The sequence below is a fragment of the Haliaeetus leucocephalus genome, unplaced genomic scaffold (assembly GCF_000737465.1).
Source record: "Haliaeetus leucocephalus isolate CR32 unplaced genomic scaffold, Haliaeetus_leucocephalus-4.0 Scaffold373, whole genome shotgun sequence".
NCBI classification, from domain to species: domain Eukaryota; kingdom Metazoa; phylum Chordata; class Aves; order Accipitriformes; family Accipitridae; genus Haliaeetus; species Haliaeetus leucocephalus.
In genome coordinates this window covers 6,569,943-6,597,543 of record NW_010972809.1, presented here as the reverse complement: position 1 = coordinate 6,597,543, position 27,601 = coordinate 6,569,943, and the positions used below count along the sequence as shown (strand labels likewise).

The window sequence follows — 27,601 nt, the reverse complement described above, 5'->3', positions numbered from 1 at the left end:
GTTCGAGCTCGCAAGTCTTCCTTCTCCTCCCCGAGGAGACCCACCTCTAAAAGGCTTTTAAAAATGCAAGTAAAGAGCTGGCTTAATTTATTTAAAAGGAAAAAAAAAAAAACCGAAACAACTTTTGGCGGGGACTCTCTGTGAGGAGAGCGACGGGATGAAAGGCAGAACGGTAACCTCAGCGTCCCAGCCTCACGCTCTGGGGTGTCCGTGCCTCTGTGCCGGCTGTACCGACCCAACAGCTCTCTGCTGATAAAACCCCGCTTTGCTTGGTGGTGGAAAGCAAGCTGTACTGAGGTGAGTTGCTTTATATCTCGTGCGGCCAGGCTCAGCTCTCGCTGTCCTCACCAGCAGTTGCGTTAACTAGGGCTGTAGAACGATTCCAGCCGGTGGGAATCGTTCTCTTGGTCATTTTTGAGTTTGTTTCTAGCTTGTGCAAGGCCCACGAGTTTAAGGCGGTGGTCTTTTATGCAGCGATCCCTGATATTTGGTGGCTGGGGAGCAAAGGTACAGCCTGCTTCCCCCCCTCTACCTTCTTAACTGTTTGCCGTGTTGCCGCGAGCGCCATGAAGATCTTGCGGGCGGGGTACTGGCTGTGGATCCTGGCTTGAAGAACACCTGCTTTCATGGATGCAGCTGTACCGGCAATCCACGCAGATCGATTCTGACAAAATAAGTGCAGTGGCCGTGAAGACCTCTCCATTAATCCCTTTGGCTGGGAGTTCACGGGACTGAAAAGCAGGCGGCAGTTAGAGTCGCTGAAGGAAACAGCACTGGTGTATGATAAGGCGACTATACAAAACACTGCTGGTGATTACTCTTTTTTACATGTGGAATGGCTCCATTAAACCCGTTGGCCTAATTATTCATGCCACTGATTTAGGGATTGATTTGGAAGTGCTGTCGTGTAATTTGTGTTAGAATTTAAGCCCTAATTTTACGGATGGTACATCAGGATTAGATTGCAGAAGGATGAGAATTACACATATATATTAAATAAACAGCAGATGAGAACAGGCGGGCTTTATTCTATCAAGCAGATTTATAAATGGCTGTAGAGAATTAGGATTACCCTAGAGAGCACTGAGAGCTCTGTTTAGGTACATCAGACCTGTTGCTAGAGGACTGCTGAACAAAAGACAAAATTTGCATTCTGCCTATTTTTTTGTCTGTTACTCTGCCCCGTTCTTAGTTTTAGTTCTTCATTTGGCTTTCAGTTTGGCGTGTGCACAGGTAAGTTAGTTACGATGAATCGCAGCTATAACTTGTCTGCTTGCTATTACGGTAGTATGAGAATACCTATTTATTGCTATATAATTAGAAAGGTTCAGTACTTTACCATGGGAGAGTGCACATACTAGGACTCCAAAATGCCATCGCTGTGTTGCGTTTGTGAGGATCTGTTTTGCTAGTGGTGCTCCACTGCAAATACCTTTACTGTTTGCAAGAGACAGACATGAAAAATTAATGACAGAACATGTTACTTCCTGGCTGTTCTCTTTTTCCAGACTTTACTCTGGTGCAACTATATTGGATTCACTAGACTGACTTCCCTGTTATTCCTGACTTTCACTAGAGGAGAAATACCTTCCTTTAATTTAGCATTCCTGGGGTTTCTTACATATTTTAAACAGTCTATAGTTTGTTAGGCTCTTCTTTCTTTAGTTTTCTGGGGTGGTGTAGCCAGAGTGGAAAGGACGCGCCTGATCAAGAGGTTGAAAACTTATCAACATCCTTTCATTTACTCTCTATAACATAATATTCATATCTCCTTTTTCGGAAGGCATATCTGGCAATGAGACTGCAATTAAAGTTCCTGTTCACTTTATTGCGAGGCTTCTGCATGGAGCTAAAGACCCCTGTTAATGAGATCAAAATACATATATATACATATTTACGTACAGGTTTTTTGTATGAGAAAAGATCTGACCATTCAAAGCACTTTAAATAATTATTTACAAAACAATATACATGTTTGCACCTTACTGAGTTGCATAGGTTTATTTTTAATAATTTGAATTAATTTAATGATTTGAATTAAGATGTCCCCCGCAATACAAAATGAGGGTTTTGTTGCCAGTTAATGAAAAAAAGCAATTGCCCGATTTTGCACGTTCACTGCATGCAGAAAGTCCACTAAATCCTGTGCATGTTGTGCTTGCAGAATCAGGGCCATCCTCTATGGAATTGGTTTTAATAATTGCTTTCAGCCTGACATCTTCAGTGCCAAAGTATAGTGGCAGTTACCAAACTCATAAAACTGAGGCTTCTTTTTCCATTGGGGAAGATTACTGTACCTTAATCCTAAATGGAGTAGGATTCAATTTAGGGTCTAGTCTTGTAAGTTTTGGGGCGTATTCTGCCGAACAAGTCCGTGCTGAGTATTACATTACTCACAGAGCAATATAAGACGCTCCCTACCCTTAGGGCTCAGCAAGGTGCTTTTACAACATTCCCGGTTTCTTCTGGCTTGGGAACTCAGTATGAGCTTGGCCCCAGTACAGATACTCAGCTTGACAGTGAGTCACACGCTCCTAAACTGCCAATTCATCAGTCGAATATTTATCAATGTTTTTGCTACAGAGAGATAAAATCTGATATGCTGTGAGAGAAAGGAAAGAAGTGGCAAGTTGTGCAGTTTTATTTGTCATTGCTGAGAACAGGGAAAAAAATAGCCTAGGATTCATGATCACTGTGTGATGTGAAAATAAATTAATTTACACAATTCTGCTTAAGAGTTAATGTAACTTCTGTGCTTTAAGTTAGAAAAGGAGTTAGAAATTCACATCCTGTGCCCTGACATTACTTTCAGGGACTGACAGACAAAGTAAACTTGGAGAAAACAGCTTCAAAGCCGTGTTTTTGCCCTTCTCATCAATCTCGCAGGGATCTGCAGGGTCCTGGCCAAGCTAAGTGGTGATAGGGCTGGCGTGGTAAGGTCCCCTTTAAGCTCCTCTTCCACAGCATTGCATGGAGTGGGTAAAAACTGCCCCATGACGAACAAAAACATGGGCAGATGGAGAGGGAGGAATGTGTCTGAATTGCTGCTGAATACCTGCCACACCAGCAGAGCCTGCGCTGTGCTTGAGCTGGCTGAGAAATGGGTTTCAGCAACAGCTGGTGATGCTGCCACGCCATGAGACAAAAACCAGGTTGTACCTATCCCAGCTCACCTTTTCATAGGTACATGCATGAGATTTCAAGCTAGATACCTTTGCAAGTGTGAAAGCCTCTGTCAGGCAAGGGATTTGCTGGCATTTTGAGCGGCTGCTCTCCGGCACAGGTATATTTCCATGGTCCAGGCTGGACCCTGTGTTTGGCACCTCCCTCTCCCAGAGCCAGAGGTGGGAGAGGCAGCGTGTCTGCAGCCTGCAGCACAGGGCAGGCATGGCCTTTAGAAACAGTGCTGTTGCTCCTGGAGATTAATACCAGTGGGAAAAAGTGCGAGGATTTTCTGCAGATAGGTGTGGCGGGATCACTTGTGAAACCCTGCTTGCTCTGAAGGCACTTGGCCTCAGGGATCTTACGATTTCACCCGTGACTCTTAAGGTTTTGCACATTTCTAATGGTATTTAGAGCCCGATGGTGCAAGATGCAGGCATCTTTTGAGGTTTCCTGTCATCGTGCCTTAGTCTGTGTGCATACTCCGCAGATGGGACTAGTTTGGCGAGGCCATGGTGTGCCAAAACTGATCCTAGTAAGAGCAGAGACGTATGGGGAGAACCCAGTTACAAAACTTTTGATGATTTCCGACACCGGCATTCACCTTCTTTGAGGCGGCGGGGGGAAAGCTGTGTTGTAGTATTTTAATTTCTGTTTATATTCTTACGGATATTGTGATTTGCCACCGTTTGCCAGTGTATGCCTGTGCAGGGGTTTTCAGGGGCACACACGCACAACGGGCAGGCGGTGGCGGATGGGTGGTGGTTTAGTTGGTGTGTGTAGGCTGTGTGCTGGGAATGGCCATTCCAGGTCAGGTTTTTCTTCTAACTTGCCTACCCTGGGCATACCAGGTAATCCCTTGATGAATCTATTGCTTGTTCAAACAAGTCTGTGTGGATGGGGTGGGGGGGTGGCGGCAGGCAGGGAAGAAAAAGTAGTGCTATTGTTTTGCTCTCATCGTTGTTATGGGAGTCCCTCAATACTTTGGATCTGCAAAAAGACCTTTTTTTAAAGCTTCCTCTACTTTTTGAATGAAAAAAATGCTTTGAATTTTTAAAAGGCTAAATGTTTTGTGGAGGAATCAGAAAATTTAACAAGGATTATTCTAATTTGGTTTAAATTGGATCTTTGGGCCAAGAGTCTCCCCTTTGTGCTTCAAAAGCTTTAAGGAGCTGTCAAGCTGCTGGAAGGCTCCACAGAGCTGCTGGAGGTGCTCCCGTGTCTCCTTTGCCCTGCTTCTCTAGATGCTAATTGCCCCCTGGATAACTCGGAGGCTGTGTACTAACAAAGGCAGAAACCAGAGCAGCCTCCACGTTGCAGGCCTTTATGCTGGGGGTGTGCAGGTCTTCAGCAGCAGGAGCCAAATGAGAAAGCAGAAGGTAGCTGGCTTTCTTCCTTGCCCCTCAGGTTCTGCAGTAATGACAACTCGGTTGGGCCTGTAAGGGTGCAAGCTGAGTGTTTACAGAGGATATGTCATTTATTCAAAACTTATCACTTAGGAAATCTTGCGACTGCTTGAATAAGTCAGTGGCAGCAGTAGTCAGCCATGCTGTGTTCCCGGGACGTGGGCACTGCTGGGTTTGCCATGTCTGTCTCAACTCTTATAACTCATCGCGTGACCTCGAGTGCATTTCTCAGTCCCGTTTATGAAAAACAGGAGTAGTTATTTCTTGTTTCTGTAGAGCTGGGGGTCTTGTGAGGATCACTGGTACTGCTTAACAGTTAAGTACAATCCTAGTTCAGAAATTGAGGATTCACAGGAAGGTAACGGCTGAGCTTAGCTCAGGTGGGGTATATTGCAGCAGGGAGATGTTGTCTGAGCTACCGTCCTGCCCAAATCCCAGTGACAGCAGAGGTTGGGCTGTCCTCTCATCTCTCTGGGAGAGCAAGAGTGCAGTATAGCAAGGGAGAAATGTGTTCTGCCTTGACATGCAGAAAGCAGGGTGGCTCCTATACAGAATGACGACAATGTGAAGATGCTGTGCCTTTCCTAGGGTTCTTCTGGCAGTAGAGAGATATAGGGCTACATTTTCAGATCCCAAATAAAAGTGATTCTTCTGTGTTTTGAAGTGTTCTCATAATTTTAAAGCAAAGACACTACCCCCCTTTGTTTTCCTTTATTGCTATTAAACTATGTAACTATTAAAGTTAATGACTATTAAAACTAAGTCATTTTAATAAAGAACTCAGCTTAATAGTATCTTTTTGAAATTCATGAGTTGCCTTCAAAATAAGTGTCATGGTCTAAAATTTTGAATTGTAGGGACAAATAGGTAGTTAAGGTCTGAAGCAGTCCAGGCAGTTTTGCTCAGTGCTGTTCTGCAGGGTTTACAAAACCAAAGTAGTACAGCAAATAGTCAGATTATTGCAAATGTGTGTATTTATTAGTAGGAGTCCCTGCACTCTCGTGTTACAAGTCCTGCTAAAAGACCAAGCTCCAGTTCTTTCCCTTTCTGCTGGAGTGGTTGAAAATGTACGCTTTGTTTACAGGGGTGCAGTAAAACAAGTGAAAAACCTGTCCATATTTTCACTGTGTGGTGTGCCTACAGTGTTTGGTGCAGCAGGATCCTATTCACAGGTTCAAGCTTTAGATGCTGCCAGAGTTCAAATCAAATCAAATTGTTTTCATAGCAGCAGTAGTTGTTACAATGACCAAACATTACTTTAAACGTATTCAGTTTCATGTAAACAAAATCAGAGGAAGCAAGAGAGACATTGACAAAATACCATCTATAGTAATCTGCTTACTCTGTGTCCTGTGAGGATTGTTGGGGTCCTATATCTTTCTGAGGGACATAAATGTATTTTTATATAGGATCTAGGTTACATGGTTGTACTTTGAAAATCCAGCTTCATTCTTGCCTCCACTTTACAATGCTGCCTAGCATGTTCAGGGGTTAGGGTTTGCCTCAGTTTCTTTGAGCCAGTATTTTTTGTGTTGGATATGGTTTTCCTTTGGCTGGCTCTTTCCTTCTGCTTCAAGGTTGGACGTCTGCTTACTCTGCATTGGGGTTTCCGCTTTGATCTACTTATTCCCATTAAAGGCCTGTTGGCTTCAATAAGAGGAATATTATACTGAGGGCCTTTGAAACTGCTTATGAAATACTCTCCTGTCACATGAGTGAAAAGTACTGAAGATGTGTCCATGTGAGACTGTGCTCGTGCCATCTGATGTATCAAGCAATATATGTTGAGGTATTGTCTTGCGAAGTGTTTTTATTTTTTAAGTTCAGAAATTGATTTATGCCCTTCTTGAGTATATTTGTGCAGCTAAATCCTCTTCAGATTTGAAGTCTTTGAGTCCTGTTGACTTGGTGGAGCTATGCCATCAAACGTCAGCTCCTGTATTGGCATCTGTAGTCTCTGGGTATGCCCCATGTAGCTCTATTTGGTCGGCTGACGGGTTTGAAAGCCGTTGGCTCGGCCAGTGTCATCAGCTGCCTTTAACAGGCCACTACCTTTTCACCTGTTATCCTAGTACTGATCTCGGTATTTTGACTAGCAAAACAGTTACTTGTTTAAAAACAAAACTGACATCCAAGTTGTTAAAAACAGCATTGATGAAATATTGTGCTCTTTTTTGATTTCGGTTTGTATTGCTCCAACTTCTGCCATTATTTTGGTTACATCTTTATCGACTAGATTGGAGAGCCTTAAACACTTGCTGCTTTCTTCTTGTGAAGGTCCCCATGAACTGTAAACAAGTAACTTGTAGAGCTTTATTTTAAGATCTAAATAGGGTGCGTTTAAGCCTCCCACTTTAAGGCATCTGCTCCTGCCTTTGAAACAGTTTTGCATACCTGTATTAAACCATCTTCAGTTTTCCAACTTTTTTATTATTTGGACAATAATTCTGTATGTGGTATTCAAACATTATTGGGATGAACATAAAATACTTGTAATTCTACTTGTCCTATCTTTTAAATGGTTTTAGTAGTTTGATTTATTTGAAAATAGCTTTTCTTCACAATTTCTGAGCGTGTTAACTGTGACAGCCGTTGTTCAGACCTCCTTTCAGTGTAAAGTGAAGTAATGCCTTTGAGGTCAGTGAAGTTATACTGAAGCCATTGGCGATACACTAATTTATTACAGTAGAAGTCTGGTCCCCATCTATAGTTCTTTTGGCTTTAATGGATATCCAGCATTTATAGCTGTCAGGAGATGACTGAAAAAGCGACTGAAGAAAAAACCCACTCTTCTGATGTTCTAAAAAGAGAAAATTGCTTGGAAGGTTCCTCTCTCTTCTTTATTATGTTTCATTCATGAGAATAATTGTGGGTATAATTAAATGTAAATTTTAGATGCAGTCAGATACTTCTGGATCCAAACACAACAGTGATGCCTAAGGAGAAGGAATGATTTAGAAAAGGAAGCTGATGGGAAGCCTGGCACACAATCAGACCCATATGTTATTCTTCACAATTGTTTTCTTTAAGCTGTTTCCAAGATATACAGGGGTGCATAGCACAGTAGGGCGCAGCATTTGTGCAGCCAAAGGGTCACAGTGCAAGCCAGGAGTTACATGTGTACAGCTTGTTTTAAGTTATCCAGTGATTCTCCAGTCCTGTCTCTGACAGTCTATTCCCTGGTATTGGGGGAGGCTGGTGAAAAGTTGCTCAAACTTTTTCCACTTCTTCAAGAAGAGCTGATAGGAGAACGGCAGGCTGCTGAAGCACCAACTGCACGCACTGCAGAAGAGCTCTTAAAAAAATACTGTTGAACATTTCTCATCACTGCAGTGATTTTCCCAAGGACAGCTTTGACAAGTTTTTCATGTTGTCACAATTCCTTTTGCAAAGGATGGTCAGTCTGTTGAAGTCAGTGGAAAGATTTCCGTTGAATCCACGTGACTTCCTGGCTCTGAGCTGGACAGGTTTGCACCGATAGTCTTTTTGATGTTAGTGTTGTGTGGAAGGTTTGAACCTTCAGTGATTTGTAATGGAAAAGGTTACTTACTGTGAACACAGGAGTTAGAAAACTAGACAAGGCTCGGAAGCATCTTAATTTCTTACTGTCTCTTAGTAGTGGTTTATTTTAGTTTCACTGGCAAGTGCTTGGGTTTGGGAGCCGCCTGGGCTTGCTTGGGAGCTCTGATTCCATCAGCAAGGAATGCTTCTGTGCTTGAAGCACCTCACCCATGTTCAATCAACTAGCAGTGGCTCGCTTTGGTGGCTGAATCCCAAATGCTGGAAGAGCAACCTTCTGGTGGTATGGATGCAGTAAATTATGTGCAAGACAAAAATAACGACCCTGTTATCAATCTTGGCTTTTTCCCCCACTAGTGTTTTCAGTTCTGGAGTTGTAATTGGAATCCCCAACCTCCCACTTTATTTATCTGTAAGAAAGCATGTCCTCTAACTCCAGGCCATACATCTGTTTTTGTAGTAGCTTGTGCATCTTGTAATTCCTTCTTAAGACACTGCACTAAGCTTCATGCATTTCTGCTTATAGGAGGGCCCTTCCTACGTTTGTATGGACTTGTGTGCTCATACGCCTCTGCTTTCCTTTTATGCTCTGACATTCGATGGCTGGTGTCCTAACACATACAATAACATCATGCAAAAGCTATGTTCTAATGTATTGACTTTAACAAAAGATTGTGAATAATTAATTCTCACTGTAATACTGCCAAAGTTTTGTCTATCAAAGCTACAAATACCTGTACTGGAAGAAAAACTTTCTCCTTTATGGCATGCCAGTTTCCACCTTCTACTCTATCCTGTGGTGAAGTCGGTCAATGCCTGCTGTTAGAGAGTTATAAAGTGGCTCTGCCATCATGGAATCAGCATTAAAACTTCAGAGTACAGTTATGCAGGAGGGCCAGATAAAGCGTGTGTGTCTCTGAAGCTAAATGAGGTGGATTATTCCATGTAACTTCCCTTAGCTATTCTGAATTTGTATGTCTCATGTCTCTTCAAAATGTGCGATTACTCTGTACTTACTTCATCTTCTTCTCCCCCACAACAGTCAGAATGGGACCTGTACAGTGTCCAGACGCCAGAACACCATCCAGGAGCTTTTGCAAAACTGTTCGGATTGCCTGATGCGAGCTGAGCTCATAGTACAACCCGTGAGTGCTTCTTGTTGTTCTTATCAAAAGTGATTATGAATATTACAGGGAGTGAACGCTGCATTGTTATCTGGACTTACAGGCTCTGCTTCTTCGTCTCATTTCTCCCCTCTCAGCTGTTTGTGAGAGGCAACTGGGAGCAGAACAGCATACTTCCTAGGTCTCCCTCTTCTGTCTCCAGTCGGTGTTCAGTAAAACTGACTGAAATGCATCCGATTAAAAGGGGGACTTCTTGATTTAAAAAAAAAACAACCCACCCTTCAAACAGGTTCTGCTCAGTGTAAACAGCTGTTAATAATGTTATGACCACTTATACTCTCTTAGTGTGTCCTGTAGAATATCATCATCATTTTCTGGGCCGTAATGAACCTGAACCACCATAGGAAAAACCTTCATTATCTTTATATTTTCTTTTTCCAGGTGATTCCTAAAGAAGTATATGAAAGTAGATTAAAATCTTCTTGACTGTTTCATCCCAAAAGCATACAGATGATCTTTGCTGTATGTTACACTGATATAAACCCATAGTGCCTGGGGGTGGGTTACTCATTGATGCTAGATTCAGTCCCGGTGAACATGACTCTGCCGAAGTCAGAGGAGGTGCAGGGTGGTGAAGGCATCCTGCTGTTGAGGCCACTGAGATGCAAAACCCGTTCACAGTTCTGTCAGTAGATGTGATTTAATGCACACTTTTGGACCCACTGTGGACAGAAAATTCTTTCAGGAATGAACTCTGGGGTTAGCAGTTCATTTCCTTTTCAGAGATACAGCATGTGTGAACATGTTTATATAAAAATCAATGCCAGAGTAAATACTGCCTCTTGTTAAGGATTAATATTATTCCAGTGAAGTTAAAAGAAAGTGATGTTTAGTTCCAGCTTGGTGCCACAACATGCATTGCTTACTTGGTTTTTTTTCTTTTCTTTCTGAGGGACAAAGTAATGAGGTCCAACATTTTATTTGCAAAATCAAATCACAGCTGGGTTATGTTTTGTTCAGCATGGCTGTGTCAGTGTGGGATGAGATCAAAGAGCCATGTTTTCCTGCTTGAAGCACCATGACCGTGCTGGTCCACTGCACTGAGGGTGCACAGAGAATTTGCCTAGACTTTGGGTGATAAGGTGGGATGCAAGTGTGACAGGGCATGGAGCTGGTCCCAGGCAAACAGGGTGCTGTCTGTGTTTTTGCAGGGGAGAAGGGTCTTAGAACCTCAGGGAAAGTTGTGAAAAATCAGGAGCAAAATCCACAAACTCCCACTAGGACAGTGTTTGCTTCTTGTCCTCTAAACACAAAAGCATAAGGTCTTTAAAACTTAGCACACCATGTGAAGCCTTGGCTCCACTGAAATAAACATCAGTTAGGATGTGCTGTTCTTTATGGAAAGATTTGGTTGGTACTATGTTTTAATAATTTTCTTTCGTATTTTATTTGTAATTAGGACTTTGCAATGACTGTGGATCCTCTGTTAATTGGCCTTCTGCCAGTTAAAATTGGCAGAGACCTAGTGGTTGAAACCTATCATGCTTCTTAAAAATAATCAGTCCTCATAACATATCTTTTAAAACAACTAAGCTGAAGCTTAGGTGATGAATATTTAATTTAATCTCCCATTTCTTTCTTTTTTTTTTTTTGTTTGTTTGTTTTAGGAATTGAAATATGGGGATGGTGTCCAGATTAGAGGGAACAGAGATCTGGAAGAGTGTTTTGCACAGGCAAATGACCAAATGGATATCCTGGATGGACTGATCAGAGAGATGAGGCAGATGGGCCAGCCCTGTGAGATGTATCAGAAAAGGTATTGCCAGGGAAGGGTTGGGGGAGGGAATGTGGCTGGTAAAAGTGTGTGGTATCTCAAGTGCTCACCTTCTCTGGTGTTGCAGGATGTGACAAAAATCAATGAAGTGGAAGTAAATCTGTTTGGGTCATGCTAACATGGAGAAGGGCCTTGCAGTAATATACTTATAACAGCATTTCACACCTTGGTTGTCCCCATGAAATTTTAGTCAGTTTGGTTTTTTTTCACAGCCTGTGCTTTCAGCGCTTTGTTTTGAATACTTGGTGGTCCAGTGGGAGAGATGAATTGCATTGTTTCCATGTTTTCTGGGTGTTTTCTTCATAGATGCTAAGTGGCTTCTTCCCTTTCAGGCTGCTTCAACTTCAAGAGCAAATGCGTGCCCTGTACAAAGCCATCAGTGTTCCCCGTGCCAGGAGGGCCAGCTCCAAAGGTGGTGGTTGCTACTCCTCTCAGAGTGGCTCAGGTTGGGATGAGTACACGAAACGTGTCACAAGCGAATGTTTAAACTGGATGAGGCAGCAGAAGGTAAATCTGTGGAAAACCAGAGACACTGCTAAGACCTAGTGTTGTTTATGAATTTCACCTCACATGTAGTAATGTTTTGGGTGCCAGTAGAAAATTAAAAGTACACATGAGACTCATATATTATTCCAAGTTCATCTTCCCCCCCTCCCCCAGTATTGTACATATAGTGAGTTTCCACTGAAATATGAACATGGATTTGGGGGCATCTTTTGCAGAGGAAGAAGTGTGGAAGTTAGATTTGAAAGCTAAATGAGACACAGCTGTTAACATAACAAAAGGCATTGGCATGTTTGCCTTAGAGATTATTATGCTCGATATTTCCTTCCTTCCTTCCACAGGTTTCCTTTATGATTCATATTTATTTAACCCTTTACACTGATAGGACCAGCTTCACAGATTTAACCATTGTGCATATTTTACAGTTGTTCTCCCCCTCTAATCTATCCTTATCACAGTGGGAACCAGAAGGTAGAGCTGATTGCCACAGGACTAGACTTCCGGAATTCGCTGCCAAAATCCACATGAAAATGCTGAAGTTGTGATCTGTTGCATTCCCAGAATAAATTTGCCTATGCACAGCCGTTGATGGTGTAACCTGGAGTAGAAAACACATGTTGAGAGCTCATAGTCTGTTTTTGTGCTGCTGAAGTGAAAGTTGGGTGTTTGTGGTTGACAGCCCTTTCTGAGAGGCAAGTAGGGAGGATGGAACAAGGTGGCTGAAGTTATACTTTGCAGACTCCTTGTAAATTGAAATTGCGTTATTTTTATCTCTCTCTATTAGGTGGTTGCTTAGTGATCCTGTCATAGTTATCTGCATATGGTGTTTGCCAGGTGGTTGCTGTGTAAACCAGATGAGGAGGGGAGAGCTCTGTACAGTTCCCATACTTTTATGTGAGTGCTAGTCATAGTCTAGTCTTTCAGTGCCCTCCCATAGCGTGGCATGTTTTAGAGGAAGAAGGGGAAGTGGAGATACACTCCTTTAGTAGTAACATGTATAAGCATTGTGCCTGGACAGTAACAGCAGATGTAATTGCTCTGCACCCACTGTGGGAGAGTAGGCTAATTGTCAGACCTGCCATGGTTTGAGGAGTGATGTTGAACAGACACTGGGCACGCTTCCAGCGATGAAGGACAGTGAACAAGCTGCACCTCCCAAAGACGCCACGTGACACCCTGCTCAGGCACCCCTCACTAAGCACAGGGGGCATAAGCAAGTACTTTATAGCTGCGTTCCCACACAAAACCTCCTGTGAAAGTAAAAGTCTCTCTCTCTCTCCCCCTCTCCCTTTTTCAGTCCCTAAGGCAAAGCTGAGGTGGGGCCAGTAAGCACTTAGCTCCCTGTTGGGCTTTTGAGATTTTTTTTTTAAGGGAAAATTTATTTTTAACTTTCCATCATGCCTTTTCTTTCCATCGTGCCTCGCTGTGCCCCATTACCTGCTCACATTGGGACTAGGATAATGTTTCCCCTAGTAACATGGTGAGATGTGGGAAGAAGGTCTGAGCAGCTGTGGTTTTCTGCCGGTGTTTTTCTGTTTTCTGTCTGGATGGTTTGCTGACAGGAGAATCAGGTGGTAGGAGGGTTGGTCAAATTTCCAGTACAGAATTAGGGAGAATGCAGTGAAATCCAGACAGCCTTTTTTCGCATACTGGCAGCCAGCCAGGACTGCCACTGTTGCTACAGTCTCTTTAGACTGCTTAAATATAATGAGGAGGGTCAAAGTCCTGTAACTTTTAAATGGCTGAATGCAAAATGGTTTTGTTTCTTGGATCGTTTTCAACAGTGCCTTTGAACCCCTGTGCTTGAGTGTGGTTCAGGCTTTATTGTCATCTGTTGACTCTTAGAGATTTAGCTCCAGGCTGGTAATTACTAAATTCGGTCCCAACCCAAGATTAAGATACCTGTTTCTTTACTGTGTGCGTGCGCAGACAGGCATTCAGACAGAAATGGAGTGTGTCTTTAGAGCGTAAAAGAGGATTTGGAGTTTGAGGAGCTGAATTGTGAATTCCGTGGCTTTTAATATTTAAAAATAATGAAACAAAGAACTGCAGTCAGGTAGTTTTTGAGTTAGTAATTATCCAGGTGTATTACTGTTTTTCAAAGGCTGTTTTAGAGATTTTCACTTGGCAACCTACAATAAATGTTGCCAAAACGCAAGACAACACATTCTATAATAATTTCAGTTTATCTTCTGTTTTTTCATTTAGTTTGACTGCATTTAACTGAAGTTATTGGAGTTTATGTGAGCATAATTAAGATGGAAATGTAGTTTACTGGGCTACAGAACTTGGGTCTGGGTGTTTTCACATGAATTGCATGAATAGCATTGTTTGGTAAAGTAATAATTTGTTTTCAGAGTGATAAGAATGTAACTATACTGTAGAACACAAACGAACAGTTTGGTCCAAAGAAAACAGATGAAAATACACTACTGAGTGTGCTTCATCTAGTCTAATTTTAAGCAGCTTAAATATTTTTCCCTACTTTGTTTCTTCTACTTTGGAAGCCTGTCACACAGTTTAAGTGATGACAATTTTAAGAAATTGTAACCCCCTATTCTGAACTTCCCTTTGTTCAGTTTTACTTTCTACTGCATAGTCGTGTTTCCTTCAGTTCAATTCCTTGATGCTCTGATTTAGATAATAAAGTTGGAAATGAAAGTACAAATACTGTCTCTTTCTCCTAGGCTGAAATGGAGCTAGTGAAATGGGGGTTTGATGCAGCGTCCATTGAGCAACAAATTGGTGACCACAGAAGAACTCACAATGCCATTGGAGACTATCGCTGGCACCTGGACAAAGTCAAAACAGATCTGGTAATTACTGTCTTCCCTTACAGGTTGCTTGGTGTAAATTTATATCATTGACTTGCTGCTGTTCCACTACAAAAAAGAATGCTGAATAGCTCAGCTTCTTTTCAGAAAGCACTGGTGTCATGACAGCAATCAGTTTCAACTCTAATATTTTTTATTTCGTGATTATTTTGTGTTCCACTTCTTTCCCTAGAATTTTAAAAATTTAGTAGGTATTTAACACTTTGTTGTAGTGTACCAAGGCTGGCAAATAAATACTGCAACGTTTTTTGTGAGAAGAATGGCTAAGAATGATTATTCTTGCTTTCTGTCTAGGTACGTTAAAACAAGAAAGTGAAAGGATAAGGTGGGTGCTTAGTACAGCCTTAAGTAATGAGGAAATTTCTGTGAAAAATGCCCAAATTCTGGGCTAAGCTTAGAGCTTTTCTTACGTGTGGACTTTTTGTTTTCTTTTTCTTTTTTTGCCCCTCTGAGACTTCTGTTTCTCTCTGGATTTTGTGATTGGAATAAAGAAGTTGCTGGAATAAAGAAGTCATTGAAAATGCAGTGGTTAACTTCCTCTCCTATCAGCCCAGCAGCTAGGTATAGGAGAGAGAAGGCTTACTTCATTCCCATTCTTCTTTTCTGTTAGTTGCTCACACAGACAGGAGGAGAGAGAGTTGGATCTAAAGAAAAGGCACTCTGTTCTGGAGCTCTGATCTCTCAGCCAAGCTGAAGAGTGGAAGGGGTGTTATTCCCTTTTTGCTTCTTCAAATAGGAAAGGTGGTAGTCTGGCCTTATGGAATACCAGTTCCAAGGTTGTGCAGGTTCCCAGTCATACGAACAGGAAAAAAAATTGGAGCCTCCTGCTCACATCATAGTTTATACTACTTCATAATCTCCAAAGCTAGCTCTAGGACTAGCTGGTTCCCCACAGCTGTCTAGGAGATTGGTACAGAAAGAGATCCAGTTTGGGGAGCTGTGTTGGTATTACAGGGGTTATGTGCAATCTTGCTTATGTACTAAGCATCCCTGAGGGAAGTAAGTTTGTCCAAGCCTTGGTTTTATACTTCTTGTGGTCCTCCAGTGGTGCAGATTTGCTACTCACCTGTGTCTCTTGCAGACATTTGCAGGTTACCACCTGTAGTTACAACATTATAATACTGACACTGTAAAGGAAATATCAGCAAATAGGCAACTTGTAAAAGGCTCACTAAATATTTGCTGTCTCTGTTTCAGCGTGAGAAAGCTGCAGTTCATCAGCTGGAGGAAGAATATGAAGGACTGCTGGTGAGCATGAGATGTGTTCATTTCTGATACCCTCTATGATGAATGCTCTTTTTGCTTTATTAACACTGGTGTTACAGTCAAGGGACACTTCGGGTTTCAACAGAGTGACAGATGCATATTTAAATAATTCTGTTCAGCAGTAAACTGTCAGTGCTTTGTAGTTTCTGTAAGGTTCAGTTTGAGTCATGAACTTGAGACTAATTCATTACCTCGTGTATAATTGACTTACCCTCACGAGGAAGTTTCTAGTTTGCACCTGGTGAAGGGAATTGGTCACTAAGCTGCTGAAGAGTAGAGCTCTACCTCCTTAATGGGAGTAAATGTAGCAATGAAGTTAGTCTATATATGAAGCTTAAAAAGTTACTCAAAGGTGGGATTACAATCAAATTTGGTGTAGGGCTGTGCACCTTCCCTGTTTTGGATCTTCATGTAAAATACAGTAAGAATCTTGTGCAAATGGTAGATTTAACCCTTTGGGATTGGAAGCTGATTCCTGTACACATTCAAGCAACAGGATGTGTATTATGATGTGAGGGTGGAGAAGGAATCTTTTCATCAAGTGTCATCTGTGCAAAAGGTGCTACAACATCAGGGATGTAGTATGAGCAGCAAATGCAAGTAGAAGTGAGGTTAAATGTTCGGGTGTTTTGTATTTTCCCCTGTGCCTTTTTGCTTGCCTACCTACATGTCTGCTACACTTGTGTTTGGAATAACTTTCAGAAGCTGCTGACTTCAGATTCCCATTGTTCTATAAATCCAAACACATTGTCCACTGTCCATTGCCAGCAGGTTTCATGCCTCTATAAACGCAGGCACATTATCTGCTGTCCATTGCCAACAGGTTTTATAGATGTGCGATTTTTACCATTATTTTAGTTTTCAAAAAAAGAAAGGACACCCTGTGCTCTTGGCTTCCCCTTCTCCACCCAGCAAAGGCATTTCTGTGTTTATGGCTTCTAATTTCTGGAATTCCTTGCAGAAATACTCCTTTGAGAGAATGGATCAGCTCCGTCAATTCCAGAACCTCATCCAAGCCACCAGCAGAGAGATCATGTGGATTAATGACTGTGAGGAAGAAGAGCTTCTCTATGATTGGAGTGACAGGAACACTGACATCTCCAGGAAGCAGGAGGCCTTCTCTGTAAGACAGCTCAACCTCCCCATGCTTTCCATGGGTCCTTTTTTGGGATAGTGAGAGAGTTACAGCCTGGCTCTGAGGGACTGATCACAGGACGGGCATTTCTTCACTGTTTTGAAGTTTCTGGGGATTTTTATCCACACTTTCGGATTAAGTACTGTGTGACAACCTTTGAGTCAAGATTGGACATCTATTGGAAGATTGTGGTCCCATTCAACCAGTTGTCATGGTTTCTTTTGACCTTGGAAGCTGGCCTTATAAGTGCAGTCCACTGTGGACTATTAATGACATATAGGTTGTGCACGCTGTTGGCATGCTAAACTAAGGGACTTGAATCAAGTGGTTTAATTCTCCCTGTTAGGACTATGTAGGGGTTAGAGGGTCCCCATGTTTGGCCCCAGTGTCTGTCATCAGGAAGTAAAGCTATACCAGAGGGAACTGGTCTCTTCCTCTGATGGTTTTGCCAGCAGCATGTTGAGCACATGGCCAGAGGTAGTTTGCACTGCTCCTTGTCTTCTGTGGGTATGTAGGGAAATAGAGCATGTGCATTTCTTTAACCAATATTGGTGCTGATCTCCAAACTGAAAAATGAATGAAAGTTCACACTACTAAGGAGGTACCTTTTTTTTTTAGTTCAGCTGTTCTGGATGTTGCAAGATGCAGTCATTTTTGCTTCCATCATTCCTAGGAAAGGCAGAACTTTTGCCGCTTTGCTATGTGAAGCGGTAAGCCTAGAGACTAGAATTGAGATGATTGTACCTTCTTTGATTCTGCTGTCTTCATAATTAACTTCAGTACACTGAATAGAATATGTAGTGTTAGCAGGATAATTTTACATTATCACAACTACCTGGAAAATTTTAAGTAAATCATCCTGTGCTGCGTACGTTTGGGGGCTTGTTTAATGCTGTGTTTTGGTTGTTTAGAAACGCATGAGTGAACTGGAGCTTAAAGAAAAAGAACTCAATAAGCTAAAGCAAGAAAGTGACCAGCTAGTGCTCAACCAGCACCCTGCTTCAGACAAAATCGAGGTGAGTTAGACTTCGTGTGATTTCACTTGCTCCTTTCGTTGGTATGTGGCAAAAGTTCTCAGTGAAAGTCTGCAAATGAAATGCTGTGTTTGGACCTGAGAAAGGTTTGCCTGCCAAAAAGTATGTCCGTTTTTATACAGCTATATGAGATGCTCTAATAAATGTTACTACCTTCCTCTACAAACCTGGCCGCAAGAACTGCAGGCTTCTTAAGAGCTATTGGGAGAGCTCTCATTGCTATCAAATTTGATGATAGATGCCTGTAAAAATTTATATGAGGCTTAGGGAGTTGTCTGAGTGTATTGAAATTGCTGTTATCTCGTTTGAGTTGCCTACAGTGTGGCAGAATCTATGGTGGGAAGGCATGTCATTGCTCTTCTGCTATTTTAGTAGGCATGTTTTGAAGAAAGCCACACCCTTTATTGAGGTTTTATATTTAATCCAGGTGCAAATACTTTCTGCAGCTGAAATTCATAGTGCATTTCTACAGCTTAGCCAAGACATTTTTACTTTCACAGCTTGGTGTACATTTGCCTTTCAATTACAAAGGCTGCAACAATTTGGAAAATCTCATTTTATTAGGAAATGCTGTAGTTCTTATAGTTTTAGGAGTGCATAAGAATCCTGAAACTAAAAGAAGCTAATAGGAAAACAGAGTCCTTTCTGCTTTTCAGTGTATTTACTTTGTTAACTGTTACCATGTTGTGTGAAATCACCATTCATATTTCTTCTATGGTCAGTTTCTGTCTTAAAGATCCTTTTAAGCTCCAGCAGTGAAGTAAAAGTTGTGTGTAATTTTCTAAAGAATATACATGAGGACTACTTGAGAAGTTTGAATTTAAAAATAGCCATCATAAAAAATCATGCTTGACAATGTTCCTTGGAAGGAGAACATGACAATTTGCAATTGAAATATTTTATTTGCATTACTGTTTGTGCTTTTCACCCCTTTTTGTTCATGCACTTCAGGCTTTATGCTGATCAAACAAAATTCAAGTCATGAACAAATTTCTCTCTGCATCCCACAAGCAGTTATTTAACTCATTTCAGTTAGGTAGATGATTAGAAGTTGGGGAACTATTTGCATGAGTTACATTATTCTGGTGTGCATTAAATTGTTTCAGCAGATTTTTTTCTTTTGCATTTATGTGGAGCATAAATAGTTTTGCTTGAGTCTAGATATGGGAGAGATCAGTGTGGTGGTTTGAGTTCTGTATATTACTATTTTTGTTAGGCCTACATGGATACATTACAAACTCAGTGGAGCTGGATTCTTCAGATCACCAAATGCATTGATGTTCATCTGAAAGAGAATGCAGCTTACTTTCAGGTGAGTAGTGATGTGGAAAGTTCATGCCACTTTTGTTAAAAGTGTGAATCCCATCACAGATATTTTTTTTCCCCCTGTACCAAAATCTTTCTAAATCCATACACAATTATGCATAACACACTGTCACCATATTGTAAATGGTACCATTCTACTAGATGTGAACTGGGATTTCTCATGACAGGAACCCACTGATTTTTAGCAGACATTTCTAAGAGCTGTGTACAACTGAAATCACAACTTTTCTCCTGTAGTTCTTTGAAGAGGCCCAAGCCACAGAGTGCTACCTGAAGAACTTACAAGACTCCATCAGAAAGAAGTTCATCTGTGATAAAAGCATGTCACTGCAATCTTTGCTGGAGCAGATCAAAGAGCTGGAGGTACTGTCACACCCACCTAGCAGGTTATGTTCTGCTTTCCTTGGAAATCAGTTGCCCTTTTCAGATACCAGATGTAAAGCCAGGTGTACTGCAATGTTTATAAACAGTACTGTATGAACTTGAAACCATAATGGTATATTCCTGCCCATTTCTTAGGAAAGCCTACAAATGGATCAGTGTTATTTTAATTTGTGTAATACTGTTTGTGAACTCTGATTTCTTTTTAAATCTGGAATGAGCCCAACATATTCCCGAGTTTCTGACATGCTAACAAATTAAAAAAAAAAAAGAAAGACTTTCATTCTTAGGTGGTAGAATAGATTTTGCCTCAAAGGATAAGTGCATTTAGTAAATGATTCATCATGTTGCTATATCACTGTAGTCTCTTTGAAAGGCCTTAGTTAGACAAAAAAAGCTGAGTTATTTGCTCATGATGAATTAGGTACTACAATTCCAAATTGAATATACTGGAGGAAAAAATGTTGGTGATGTAAAAGGGCAATTGATGAAGTCAGGTTTGAGAGTGTAGTTACCACTTTTTTCAGTTAGCATTCATGTTGTAATAGATTCTTTCTGTTTATTGCTGTGTTTCTTACACATCACTTTAACCACATTGCAGATCCGTATGAAAAACCTGCTTTGCAAGTTTTGCAAACTTTGCAGCTTGCCAGAGTTGCAAAGATACTTTGATGTTTCTTTTCTCTTTTTTTAAAACTGCAGTTTTACATGGTAGGCCAAAGACTCATCCCACTGGAGCTAAAGGAAGCTTTGCCTACTGTGGGCTCCAGATGTATCCCTCTCTTAATAAAACAGTGGGAACTAGATGTGGTTTCTTTTTAGAATTAATTTTTAACATACAATTAATCTTTGCAGAATGAACGAGAGAGAATTCTTGAATACAAGAGGCAAGTGCAGAGTTTGGTGAATAAATCCAAGAAGATCGTGCAGCTGAAGCCACGTAACCCAGACTACCGGAGTAATAAGCCCATTATCCTCAAGGCTCTGTGTGACTACAAACAGGATCTGGTATTGTATCCCTTTTTGGCTGAGAATGAACATCATGTAAACTAGAACGTGGCAAATGATTTAGTAAACAAACTGTTGAGCTGATAGGTGTAGCCCCTTTGTCTGCTTTTGGTCAGCGTTTAAATTTCTTTGACAAAAAAGCTCTGACTTGCTTGCAATTATGAATAAACAAGCTAGGTTCTGGTTGGTTAGTAAGTCTAGTCAAAATTATTAATATTAGCCCATTAAATAGTATTAATACTCATAGTTCAAATTAGCACAGAAAAAGTCTCATTGGTAATAGGGTTAAAATTGTTATACAGATGCTTCCCAGCATCTACACCTTTTTTTGTGGTGATTGCTTACCCTTCCAGTGTCCCTCTGGGTCCTTAAGTCAACACTTCATCTAACAAAAGGTGAGGAATGTACAGTGAGTCATTGGTATACCCAGTTTTTTGCTGGATGGAGTATGAAATCGTTGATGGTGGGTTTTCTTCCTCCTCAGTACTGGGGCTGCTTGGGTTTATTTCTATGTTTTTTCTTAACACTAGGCTTAGATGCGTTTTCTGCTTACTCGCTCTTTCTCTTCACTGGTTCCCAATTACCCAATTATTTTGTTCTGTTATCTGTAAAACTTGTTTTACCTGATTTGCTAGGTTGCACTCCTGTAGTGACCAGTAATTGGCCACTGTGATTTGTGTTTACGATCTGGGGTTTCTGCTATCTATTCTGTGTCTGTGTTCTTCCGTACCACATTTTATTCCAGAGTCACAGAAGTTCAGCCCACACAGAGCAACTACTTGTTGTTGCTATAAGCAAAACTAAACAAATTTAGGCAATGGTCCTGACTGCTTGGCAATTGCTCTTACGTTAAGCAAGCTAAATTCTGCTCAGATGAAGGTAAGCCCAGACAAGTCTGGAGTCCCTGCATGCTCAGATCAATGCAAAGCCTGTGGCCTTTTACTAGTTATGTCAAAAACCGTATTTGCTGGCTGCAGAGGTGTGACGCAGATAGAGTTCTGTCAGGATAAATGATAGGAAGAGCCTCCCCTCTTGGATGTGAGTGGGTTGTAACCTGCACCATGGGCACACCCATGGCTGTATCGTGTCAGGATTTCTGGCAGCTGGGGCTGGTGGATCGAGCTCTGCTGTGCTCATTCCCAGTCCTTTTGCAAATATGGATGCAGCACTAAGCATCCTTAGGCCTCCAGCTCACATACATACAGGAATATATATCCAGCTCTACAGACACACATGGTTGCATAGCTTACTGTGGCCATGTGTCACGCTCAGTCTTTGATATCTGTCATGGCAAGCCCCAAGTCTGATGATCAACTGGACTGGCAACTCTCAGAGTGTTCTGTGGCTCCCACTTGGTTTTCTTGGGTTTTCTTCACATGGAAACCAGATTCAGGGAGAAGGGGTTGATCTGTACTGATTTCTTGCCCAGTGTGAAGCCAAGATGCACACCCAGACCTGGCAGCTGGGAAGCACTCCCACTTCTGTGATCTAGATGCATCTTCCTTGTCTGTCTCTCCTAGAAGCCCCATCTTACTTAAAGAAAAAAATGTCGTTCTGCATTCCTTACAGAAAACGGTGCGCAAAGGAGATGAATGTATCCTGAAGGACAATAATGAGCGCAGCAAGTGGCTGGGGACCGGCCCTGGAGGAGTAGATATGCTGGTGCCATCTGTTAGTCTTATCATCCCACCTCCCAATCCGTTAGCAGTGGATCTTGCTACCAAGTGAGTTGCTGCCTGGGTTTGGACACCTACCACTGGGAGTAGATAGAATAGTTTACTCAAAATAGCAACCAATCACAAAATCTGGTCTGTGCCTTGATCAGAGTGCCCCCTCACCCTATAAGGGTGGGGGATTAAGGACTAGACCCTTGATTTGAGGAAATTCACTTCAGTGAAGCTTGCTGGGGTCTGGGTTGGGATCTAAAAATATTTAAAATTTAACTTCTACAAGGTTTTTCCTCATCTCTAATAATGAAAGTCATGGATAAATTAATTTCCAAGATTTTTTTTCAAGTAGAGAACAAGCCTTAACACACTCCACATCTGGTGGATGTTTCTTCGAATGTTTTGTAGCTATGCTGCAAGGACAGGCACATTTTGACCATGTAATTTCTTTTCTCATCTCAGAATTGAGCAATACTATGAAGCTATTTTAGCTTTGTGGAACCAGCTGTATATCAACATGAAGAGCCTGGTATCTTGGCATTATTGCATGATCGACATTGAGAAAATCAGGGCAATGACTATTGCCAAGGTAAGAATCCAGCTGGCCTTACCTGTAGACCAGGGACATCCATGACCTGCCCTCTGCTGTCCCAAACAGTGCTTGCTGTGTCCTGTGCAGATGTATGTTCTGCAAAACCACGGGCCTTCCTTTTGCTGGGTTGCACAAACGGTTATATATGGAAGTTGTGGTTTTATTAAAGGAGAGGAAACATGCTTTCCCATTCAAATATGGTATGGATAAACAGGAAGATTAGTTGAGGGGTTTTATTACATACTTGCTGTACTTGTTCCCACTATGCAAGGGAATGGGTAGACAGAGTAAGATGTATAATTTCTTAAGTTATGAAATGATTATAATAAGAACAGATTAGCTCAAATGCCACTTTTAGCACCGTACTTTTAGAGGCAGCCTGGTTAGATTTTATTCTAAAATGTGATTCCTTTGTTTTGTTTTTTTTTTTAATATAGTTGTATTTGTTTGTTCCTTAATGACTAACTAGTCATAAACCTTCCTCAATTGCTGCTTCTTTCAAAATTTTCTTCTTCCTCAATTCAGCTGAAAACAATGCGTAAGGAAGATTACCAGAAAATAATAACTGACCTGGAGATCCATTATCAAGAATTCCTCAGGAACAGCCAAGGCTCAGAGATGTTTGGCGATGAAGACAAACGAAAGATCCAGACTCAGTTCACTGATGCTCAGAAGCACTACCAAACCTTGATTATACAACTGCCCAGTCAGTCACGGCAGCCACAAACAGGTTTGTTGTCCTCCTGTTTTTTGTAGCGATTGGACTGCTGGAGTTTCTTTGTTCAGATGGTGGTGTATTCTTTCTATGTGAAAATGTTCTCCTAAACTTATGAATGGAAACCTTTTTGAGAATTGTACTGCTGTCTCCCAACATAACAAAACTGGCCATGCACAGGGAAGGGTATGTTTTGTTCTTCCTTCCTTTGATGTGAACCTGGGAATAGTCCTCCGAAGTTCATGGAACTTGCTGGGAAAATGAGAGGAATTTAGTCCATCTGAAATGTTTTCAGTTATTAGGAAGCAAAATCTCACTGCTGCATTTGAGGAAGCAGGTTTGTCTTTTTGTGAAGGAGATATTTCATTCCTTGAACCAGCTGCGTAAGGGCCCAAATCTTCCTGTTCTTAGTTCTGCAGATCAATTCAGTGCTTAGGTCACTTGGGCACTACATTGGCTTTCTATATGTAGTGCTCAGTTCTCTGGCAGTTGACATTTACCCAATTTGTTTTACAGTTGTCCCAACTGAAAGCTGTCCTGTGGGTTCCTCAAGCACCATTATTGTTAATGAGAGAAACCGAGAACATGAGAAGCAGGAGGCCTGGCTGCTGATGGAGCTTCAGAAGCTTCGGCGTCAGATCGAAGCTGCTGAGATTCAGATGGTTCAAAGAGCTCCTCTTGGAGTAGATCAAGGGGCTGTGCATGACTTTTCAGTCAGAATAAAGGATTTAGAGGTAACTGTGGATGTTTTTCTTTGAGTATCTCAAGTTCAGTATGACTCTGCTGCAGAGCATACTGCAGTTGTGTTTCTGATCAGCTGGGCAAGACACACATCCTGTGCAGAAAATTCTCAATTGGAAGCTAACCATGATGATTTGGATTGGAGTTTAGCTCCTAAGTAGAAGAATTTGACTGTTGGATTTTAGAAGTTACATTCTGTCAGACAAAGAATACAGAAAGCGTGATGTCAAGTGGACATTAAGATTTGAAGGAGACTGGAGAGAGAAGATTAGGAACAAAAGAGAACAAGTTCAGCATATGCGAAATTCCCCTGAGGCAAAGAGGTTGCAAAGGTCTTAAGAGCAGAAGGACCTTGGCACATCTACTGAGTGCAGTAGGCAGCTGGCAGTAAAGGGCTTTGCTTTCAACAGAGCTGAGTTTCAGAGTGGACGAGGTGCTCAAAAAGAGCTATTACCTGTTGTGGACTGTGCTAAAAAGAACTGTCCAATGTTACCTTGAAGAAAGCAAGCTCAGGCACTGCTTGAGTCCTCAGTCAAGCTGGTTAGATAGCAGCAGACTATCTGGATAAGGATACCAATTGCATATGTGCTGTAGAATGTTCATTCAGCCACCAAAAATGTGTAAATCAGGCATTCTCTTTCCTTAGGGTGTGCAGAATGACTCTCAAATAATGGCTGAAACCCTCAATAAGCATAAGGACTTGCTGCCTAACTTCAGAGGCTGTGAAAAGTATGTGTACTTGCAGTCAGAGATAAATGCCCTATTTCAAAAACTGGAAAATATTAATGGTGTTTCTGCTGGCTACTTAGACAGGTAAGAAAATCGATGTTATAGCAATAAATATAGCAATAAATCATTCACTTTCTTCCATAATTCTTGGTCCAGAAACCTGCCTTTTGTTACCAGCAGTGTAAAGTTACATCTTCTTTCCTACAAATGCTGTACATGTGGGTAGAAACAGACACTTATGTGAATTTTTCTCTTTTCTGAAAGACTTAAAAAAAAAAAAAAAGTGAGAATCATGGGTATCACTGAAATTTCTTCCGTATTGTCTATTCTCTATAACCAATGATCTGCAATTAGTTAGAAATAATCACCTTTCCTGTCCCAGTCCATTATGGATTTGTTTTGTATTATTTATTTTAGCTTGAATGCACTGAGGTGTCTGCTCCAGATTATTCTACAAACAGAAGATGTGATCAGAGTTTTTGAAATCAGACTGTCTGAAGAGGAGACTGTTCCTTTGGATCTTGATAAAGTGGAGGCTTACCGGGCTTGTCTGAAGGTGAGAGGCCAAGACCCAAGGACACAGCAAGGCAAAATTTGTAGCTGCCAGCACTGGCCTATTGAGCTGGTTGAAACCCTTCTGAAGCCACAGGAGATGGAAATGCTGATCCTGTCCTATTTTATGACATAGACATACAATGCTTTTTCAAATTATTTCAAGGAATGTATGGGTTACTACTTCTTCCATCCCCTAGTTGTTGCTGCCCCCACAGCAAAGCCAGTGGCATGGAAGGTCTCCATAATCCATTTTTGTACAAAATTATATGTGTTGATTTGTATCATATATGAAGCTAGATTTGAAGGCAATACCTCCTTTCTTACAAAAAGGCTTATTAATTGCCCTTGCTGTCATCTAGTTGTAGCAAGTAAATCTGAGTATTATTGTGTGTCCTGGTTTTGCCATAGAGTCAGTTTCAAATCTTAGTGAGAACTATCCATCCTGTACAAGGGGAGAAGGCAAAGAGTAACTACTTTGCTGAGCACAAAGTTGGCATGCAGAACCAGTACTTTATCTGATGTTGAACTGGTCCTTTTGTGCACTGAAAGCCTTTGGGAGAACAGGGACTCTTCCATTCTTTCCTGTTCTCAGGTGTAATAGGGAAAAGTGTGTAGGTGGCATGAATGGAGCACAACCAGGTTACCTTCTTATCATGTTACATGAGAGCTGCAGTTCAGTTGCTGGGTGTTGTTCTTAGCTGGTGTAAATTTGAGCTACAAAAAAAAAAAAACCAAACGCTTGGGCATATTATTGAAGAATGCAGTCATCCCTGTGACTCAGGGCTGCAAGGCAGACCACCGCCTGCACGGTAGATGCCATTTGGTGATACCCTACAGTATGCGAGTACATGCACGCAAACAAGTGTGTGTGTGAAGAAACATCTTCATGGAAGATGTTTATAAACATGTAAACAGGAAAAAACCCCACAATCTGTGCAGTTTTTTTAGATAACATTTAAAAATTGGATATGCCAATCCTGAGGCTTGATTCTACAGCTGTTGCAAGTGCAGGAATCTTTTACACTTCAGTGAAATTTTCTAGTCAGTTTTTTCTAGGAATAAACAAGGCAGGCTCTTCCTGTTTTTTTGGGGGTGGGGTGTTGGGTTTTTTTGGTTTTTTTTTTTTGTAACTGCTCTACATAGTTCTGAGAAACTGAAAGGTTAGCTGCAGAATATGACAGCAGAGGGCTTTGGTTTAGCAAATTATATAAGAGTGAGTCTAACTTTAAACACATTCCTAAGTCAAGCTTTTTACCAAAGTAGGTGTTTCACTTTAAATATATTAAGTCCAGCTGACATCAGTGTACATACCTTACTTAATTAGAAACAAAATCTTTAGATCCCAACACATTGTGCATGCTGTTGAAGGTTAAATTTGAGTATCCTCCCAAGGATAAAATGTATGACAGCATTTTGTTTTTTCTCCAGAAAATGAAAGCAGACCTAAACATGAAAAAGTCACTACTGAATACCCTGGAAAATGAGCTGCAGAAAACACTTCAGATTCACTCACAGTCTTGCCAGTCATATACCCTGTATGACATGGACATTGGAAAGTTCTGTGACAAAGTTACCCAGCTAATAGACCGCTGGCAGAGAGCTGATAAGCAGATAGATAACAGGTTTGCTCGTATTTCCTAATAGCTTCTTCCTTATTGCTGTTGCTACTAAGATCATCTTAACAGTGAGTCTAAAAGAACTGTTGTGCACTAATCATCTCTCCAGAGGACAAATGATGAGTTTTAGGGCAATAAGACTAGAGCAACTGTGAACAGGTTGAACATAATTTAAAAGGGATTGTGTAAGACCAAGCAGGAAAATGTAGTCATGTAAATGTCTAACCTATGTGCTAAGGAGTTGTTCTAATAATTTTTTTTATTCTTGCTAATGTTCCTGGATTAAGTACTTACAGTGTCAGCATTTTCCCCTCTCAAACAAAGCAACCATGCTTATTCCTGAATACCCTATACCTGAGGGTTAAAAAATTAACACTAAAAATTAGGTAAAAAAAAATCCCAACAATTTTTTTCTAATGCTTTATTGAACTGAAGGCATATTCTGATTGTGGG

At 41.2% G+C, this 27,601-nt stretch overlaps 1 protein-coding gene across 2 annotated transcripts in view; it reads left to right on the top strand.

The window, feature by feature from the left end:
* The window catches only part of DSP (desmoplakin), a 40,027-nt gene that overhangs the window by 303 nt on the left and 12,123 nt on the right, over nucleotides 1–27,601 (top strand). For both annotated transcript variants that reach the window (XM_010573237.1, XM_010573236.1), the window contains exons 2-18: nucleotides 9,134–9,232; nucleotides 10,879–11,027; nucleotides 11,378–11,552; nucleotides 14,237–14,365; nucleotides 15,581–15,631; nucleotides 16,611–16,772; nucleotides 17,696–17,800; nucleotides 19,035–19,130; nucleotides 19,382–19,507; nucleotides 20,381–20,533; nucleotides 22,103–22,257; nucleotides 22,663–22,789; nucleotides 23,318–23,522; nucleotides 24,024–24,241; nucleotides 24,895–25,061; nucleotides 25,395–25,533; nucleotides 26,961–27,154. In XM_010573237.1, the coding sequence (XP_010571539.1) occupies nucleotides 9,134–9,232; nucleotides 10,879–11,027; nucleotides 11,378–11,552; nucleotides 14,237–14,365; nucleotides 15,581–15,631; nucleotides 16,611–16,772; nucleotides 17,696–17,800; nucleotides 19,035–19,130; nucleotides 19,382–19,507; nucleotides 20,381–20,533; nucleotides 22,103–22,257; nucleotides 22,663–22,789; nucleotides 23,318–23,522; nucleotides 24,024–24,241; nucleotides 24,895–25,061; nucleotides 25,395–25,533; nucleotides 26,961–27,154 (2,450 nt within the window). The remainder of the gene's footprint in view (nucleotides 1–9,133; nucleotides 9,233–10,878; nucleotides 11,028–11,377; nucleotides 11,553–14,236; nucleotides 14,366–15,580; nucleotides 15,632–16,610; nucleotides 16,773–17,695; nucleotides 17,801–19,034; nucleotides 19,131–19,381; nucleotides 19,508–20,380; nucleotides 20,534–22,102; nucleotides 22,258–22,662; nucleotides 22,790–23,317; nucleotides 23,523–24,023; nucleotides 24,242–24,894; nucleotides 25,062–25,394; nucleotides 25,534–26,960; nucleotides 27,155–27,601) is intronic.